This window comes from Chelonia mydas, chromosome 12 (assembly GCF_015237465.2).
Source record: "Chelonia mydas isolate rCheMyd1 chromosome 12, rCheMyd1.pri.v2, whole genome shotgun sequence".
In the NCBI taxonomy this organism is placed as follows: Eukaryota; Metazoa; Chordata; order Testudines; family Cheloniidae; genus Chelonia; species Chelonia mydas.
The window spans coordinates 9,519,270-9,525,269 of record NC_051252.2 but is presented as its reverse complement, the minus strand read 5'-3'; the positions used below and the strand labels follow the sequence as shown (position 1 = coordinate 9,525,269).

The window sequence follows — 6,000 nt, the reverse complement described above, 5'->3', positions numbered from 1 at the left end:
TCTCCTGTTTTATGGGTATAATTCAATGACTTCACTAGAAGTTTTGTTTGTGGCAATGAGGCAGGACTGTAAGTTGAAAATTGAGAAGCTGTCATAACAACAATTAGCCAAAGGACAAAATAAAGAAGCAGGTAATTAATAGCAAAGACAGACACTTGCAAGAAAGCATCCACAAGAGAAGCAAGTGTGCTACTTAGGCTAGGCCTTTGTTATGAAGTGTGCTTATCATTCTTCCCTGACGCAGGATGGAAAAAGTGCTGTGTGTAGTGTTCGCGTTGTGGTGTTGATTTGTCCCTGCTTTCGACAACGTGAGTTTTCCTGAACCCTTCATTGTCTTTTTTCCCCTTTGCGAGGTAGTTCACCTTCCCTGGTTCTTAACTTCTCTCAGGAGGACTAACAGGCTGGTGTGAATCCCTTTATAGGTGGAGTAATTTGAAAGCTCTTTCTCTTAACAGAAAGACAGCATGCCACTGCATAGTTGCTTATTTTATAATTCCAGTAAAGTATCATATCAGTAATAGGAAAATTAACAAAATAGTCAAAAATAGGTCACCTAAAAAACTTCTCACCAGAGGCTGGCAAGGAAGGAGTTAACTCTCCCCATCTGGGTAGCTGGAGCATAGTTTGTTTTCCCACAGCTGCAGGGATTTGCAGAGTAGCAGGGCTGGGCCAGCTGCAGAGAAGTAATTACTGTGCCCCTCACCCTGCCTGCTATAAAAGGAAGGAGGCAGAAGCAGTAGGAAAAGGTCTGCTAGGAGAAGAGTTAAAAGGTAAAGTGGGGGGTCTTCCTTTTTAAAGCTGCCCCTACTCTGGTAGGGGGAGGGTCCTGTTATATTTGTGACCGGGCCTGGGAGAAGCTGGCCTTTTCTGTGATTCCAAACTATTGCAAGGTGTTACTCCACCCAGCACCACAGAACCCTCCCTGGCTTTGACCAGGCAGTCATGCACCACAGTGAGGCTACCAGGTAAGCTTCCAGGTTAAGCCTGGGTGCAGGCAGTAGCAGGTGGTGCTCTCAGGCTAGGAATTTAGCTGTGAAATTCCTTGATGCAATGCCCCCTACCTAGACTGTACTCTTCTGTACCAAATATGCCCTTCTTTTCCTTTAGTGAGGGGATGATCCTGTAAGATATTGAGTGCCTCCCCCCCGAACCAGTGATACGCAACTGATTGTGCTTGCAGTGCCTTTAAACAGGGGCTGGGCAAGTGTCCATTGTGTTAGCTGAGGGTATGCCTACCTGGCAAGGGAAAACCCGTAGCTAGCCTGTGCCCGCCGACTTGGGCTGCGGTGTCTTGTTGCTGTGTCAACATCTGGGGTGGGAGCTGAGACTGTAGGACCCTGTGCGGTGGGAGGGTCCCAGAGCTTGGACTCTAGCCTAAGCCCAGAAGTTTCCACTGTGGTGAAGTAGCTGTGAGCCCATGTCGGCAGACACAGACTAGCAGTGGCGTTGTCTTCCCTGTGTAGACAGAGGGGGATAGCTCTGTCAACACAGCTCAGTGCTGACCTGTGGCAGGCCTGCTATTCTGCTCTGTGGCTTCTTGTGAGGTGACATTGGTAACGGTGCAGGGGGGTGATAGTCACAAGGAGGAAGACGAGGATGAAGTCCCCCATCTCAGTCCCTTTATAGTTAGACCCCATCCCTAGAAAAGAGGCTTGGTAGAAAAAGGAGAATAATCCTAGTGACTCCATGAAAATCTCAGTGTAGAACATACAACAAGGGAGAGACTCCCTGCCCCTGAAGTGTGAGGTAGAAATGTTGCCAAGTCAAAGGAGAATTGTGCCTCTGCAGAGAGAGAAGAATGGAAAGTAGGTGGCAATTCCACTGTCTCAACCTCTTCTTCCTGCCTGTTGCTGGCTGGCTTAGGTGTGTGTGCCGGTGACTCCTGCTGCTGGGCAGGGTAGCTGGCTTTGCTGGTGCTGAATTTCAGGGGGGAAAGTGAGGGGCCTGTTTGAGCTCAAGCCCAACTGCAACCACCCTTCTCCATAATTATGTATTAAGATAGGGGGCAGGAGTTCATGATGCAGGAGTTCATGGCTGTGGGCTGCCCTTGTGACAGGAGACCCACTGTTCCCTCTTCAGCCATGCAATCACCAGGCTCGGAGAAAATCAAGGCTCAGAGAAACAGGGTTGTGTAGAGCCAGTAACTATTCTAGGACTGCAGCCATTTTGCCCATAATACTTGCACTGTCAAGAAGGAAAGCTGAAAGTGTTTAATTAAAATCTTAAGTAGTCTGGGATCCTAGGTGTAGGGCCCTACCAAATTCACAGTCCATTTTGGCCAATTTCACAGTAATAGGGTTTTTAAAATGGTAACTGTCATGATTTCAGCTATTTAAATCTGAAATGTCAGGGTGCTGTAATTGTAGGGGTCCTGACCCAAAAAGGAGTGAGTGTGTGTGTGTGTGTGTGTGTGTGGGGGGGGGGGGGGTTGTAGCACGGCTGCCCTTACGCAGCACGGCTACTGGCGGTGGTGCTGCCTTCAGAGCTGGGCAGCTGGAGAGCGGCAGTGGCTGCTGGCCGGGAGCCCAGCTCTGAAGACCGAAGCAACACCAGCGCAGAAGTAAGGGTGGCCTGGTATGGTATCGCCACCCTTACTTCTGCGCTGCTGCTGGTGGGGAGCTGCCTTCAGAGCTGGGCACCCAGCCAACAGCCATCACCCTCTGGCCGCGCCGCTCTGAAGGCAGCGCAGAAGTAAGGGTGGCAATACTGCAACCCCCCTAACTCTTTTGGGTCAGGACCCCCCCATTTGAGAAATGCTGGTCTCCCCTGTGAAATCTGCCTAGGCTAGGGTAAAAGCACAGACAAGACCAGATTTCATGGTCTGTGATGTGTTTTTTCATGGCCACGAATGTGGTAGGGGCCTACCTATGTGTAAACCAAAAGTTAGGTCTTGACGTGCTTCTATAGGCTAGGCACCTCCAGAGAGGTGTGAGCCCTAATTCTTTTTTCCTTCCAGCGAAGCACCGCACCGGCATGATGATGGGGGAAGAGGACAAAGTTGGTCTTATTTCCTTTGCTCTCCCAGAGAGGAAGAGTGGGGTTAGGAGCACTCCCTGACCTAAGATATAGCAACCCCTGAGGCTCCTTTGGCGTAGGCTTTGACACAGCCAAAAGGCAATATGGTGTAGTGTATAGACAGGCCTGGGTTAAAGGATTTTGGGAAATGGGGAGGGCCCTCCACCTTCCATGAATTGGACAGCAAAGTGCCCCCCCTTATCTCCAAATGCCCCTCTCTTCCCATTCCCCACACAGACCCCTGAATGCCACTCCCACCCCACATAGACCCTAACAACTCTCCTCCAGCCCCCATATGCATCCCAAGAATGCTCACCACAGCCTTCCACTGCCCCCAACATCTCCCATTTTCCCCCCACAGCCCTCACAATTCCCACCACTTGCCCCCAACACTCCCAACTCCCCTCATAACCCACCAACAACTTGTTCCCAGCCCCTCCCCCTCTACATCTTCCTGGCCACTCACCGGCACCCCTCCCCCAAAGATCAGTGCTCCATTGGTGGGCTAGGGTGGCTCCTCCTGTTCCTGGTCACCCAGCTTTGCTTGCTGTGCATTCACAGGGCCCTGTACCTCTCAGATTTGGCCCAGCTGCCCCTCTGTTATGATGAAGTGTATTAAGTGTCATCAAACCCTGCTCTGATCTCAAGTAGCATCTTTGGTGCACAAGCACTGGGCTCCCCCTTTGGTACTGGCTGCCCCGCAGAGCTCTCTGAACCATAGGCCTCTTGCGCACACTTTGGTCCCTTCCGTAAGCATGCTGTATCCCTGCTCACTCCCCACTGCTCACCCCCTTTTCCTGGGGAGCCACTGTGTAAGGGGGCTGGGGATGAGTAGGGAAGTGAAGTGGTCACAAAACACTGGCTTTTAGTGTCTGTTTTGCTAAATTCAGATGCTTTAAATTGTGCACATAAAATGCATCTAAAGCAAACAGTTGTGACTCAACCTGGAAAACTGTATTAGTTTTGCCCCTTTCTAGTGTAACATTAGCACCCTCGTGGCCAAGATGGAGTCTGCTCTGCAGGCAGCTCTGGCCAAGAGATGGTGTGCACAGGAATGCAGCAGGAAAAATTCCCTCCACCCCAGGGGCACCTGTTCCAAATCCCCCAGAGTGAACCAACACACCCACAGAAAAAGTACAATGCGTATAACGAAGGGCGATATTTATTTACAGAGGGATGAGAGGAGAAAAACAACAAGGGGAGGTATAGGGGGAGCAGTAGAACAGGGTTGCATCCAAGCCAAGGTCCCACAGGCCGTGGTAGTACAGCCTGAAAGGGCAGACACTGAGCAATGGGGCTGCACACGGAGCTCAGGATGCTTGAGCAAAGTTCCAGTTCAGTGGTGAGTCTTGGGTGCCCCTGGTCGTCTTCAGTGCCAGTGAACTTTCCCCCAACAAACCCCTCCGGTGCCCTCTTCTGCCGCTCTCCGCAAAGCCACACAGAGCGACCACCTCCCCACTTAACTAGCTAGCTGCCTCCCTCCTTATTCCCAGTGCAGAGTCACAAGCCCTAGTACTCACAGCCCCATGCAGCCCTGGGCAGCAGGGATACTGTATCCAGCTCCGGCCTGTCCTCCTCAGCGATTCCTCCCTGGCACAGTGCTCCTCCTGGCCTGGGGTGTCCCCGATCGGCCATCCTGTCCTTCCCAGGCTTCAGGCGGGTTCTCTCTCCGTCAGGTTTGGTCCAGGGCCTCCCGCCTGCAGCCCTTCTCTCCCCAGGCTCCAGAGCCACACCCCGCAACTTTCCCTCCTTTCTCTCCCTGCTCCCCCTCCCCACTAGGAAAAAGATTTAAAGGGGCCATGCTCGCTAAACCCCAAGGGGTTACAATCTTCTTTGTTCCTTCCATAGGTCTTTCCCTAAACCACATGGATGTTGTAGAGCCCCCTGGAAGCACTGGTCTCTCTGTTTTCCATTTCCTGACACAGGTAAGCCTTAAGACTAGCATCCAGCTAGCGGTCTTATCAGTGTAGCTTAAAATGTATGGTCTGTGACAAATGACCAAAATCTGCAACACCTGGAATTTTGCTGTGTATCCTCTCTAAGCTGACAATTCCCCCACCCCCACCCATAAAACATATTACAAAGGTTTGGTGTGTGATTTAAATCAAACCTCTTGTATAAGGAACACCAGAGGAAATGTATCTTTTATGTGCAGCTATAGGGACAATGCCTCATGTCCTGTGAGCAGGGACAGAACCCTGGACCTTCAGCTCATGAGGTAGAAGTCTGTTGGGTGTGAAGGAGCAGCTCCTTACCTAGGTGAACAGCATGGGGGACAAATCTCCCAGTGGGTTACACAGCTATCTTCTAGGTAGCAGGAGAATGTTGGGGACCAGGATTGCTGGGCTCTCTTCCTGGCTCTGGAGGGAAGTGTGGTTTAGCGGTTAGACAGGATAACCAACTACATATATTAGGCAGGGGAAGAGCCGTTTTAGTCTGCCATGTTGGAGATTCGGATTCTGTTCCCAGGTGTGCCAGAAGTGACCTTATGCAGCTTCTCAGTCAGCTTATTTGTGACATGGGATGACTACTTGTCTGTCTGCTTTCTAAGGGTGGAGGACATGTGGCTTTGCTCTTGAACAAGGGCTCTGACATGCCCAGAGATGTGAAGAGACTTGCACTCCTATCCTGGATCTCAGCCCCATGCACCTTTCCCTAGGCCATAGGGCATTTTATGGGGGAGGGAGGGGGAGTATCTCTCTCAAGAGACAGGCATCAATGAAAACTGGCTTAAGGGGAAAAAGTACAATTCTCTTATTGCCATAGTGCAGGTAGGAGTGACTTTGCCTCCTCAGACTTGTCTGTTATAGATCTGTTAAATCTTAATTCCAAGAGAAACCATACATTGAGTTAGTATAGCAAGTATGCTATGCCCCTTCATGCCAACTCCATACACTTCAGTGTATGCTCCCCTGTCCTGCCACATGGAGGGCAAGTTACACTGAGGGGACTGAGCACTTTAAGGTAAGAGCCACTTACTGAGTT

At 50.9% G+C, this 6,000-nt stretch overlaps 1 protein-coding gene across 5 annotated transcripts in view; it reads left to right on the top strand.

Annotated features, from left to right (window-relative positions):
* NECAB2 (N-terminal EF-hand calcium binding protein 2) overlaps positions 1 to 6,000 on the top strand; it is a 378,861-nt gene continuing 372,861 nt past the window's right edge. For 2 of the 5 annotated variants that reach the window (XM_037877468.2, XM_043526527.1), the window contains exons 1-2: positions 524 to 770; positions 4,864 to 4,940. Coding sequence is in view for 3 of the 5 variants with exons in the window: in XM_043526527.1 (XP_043382462.1) it covers positions 4,881 to 4,940 (60 nt within the window). In the remaining 2 variants the exon portion in view is untranslated. The other 3 variants (XM_043526524.1, XM_043526528.1, XM_043526526.1) reach the window with 3 other exon arrangements.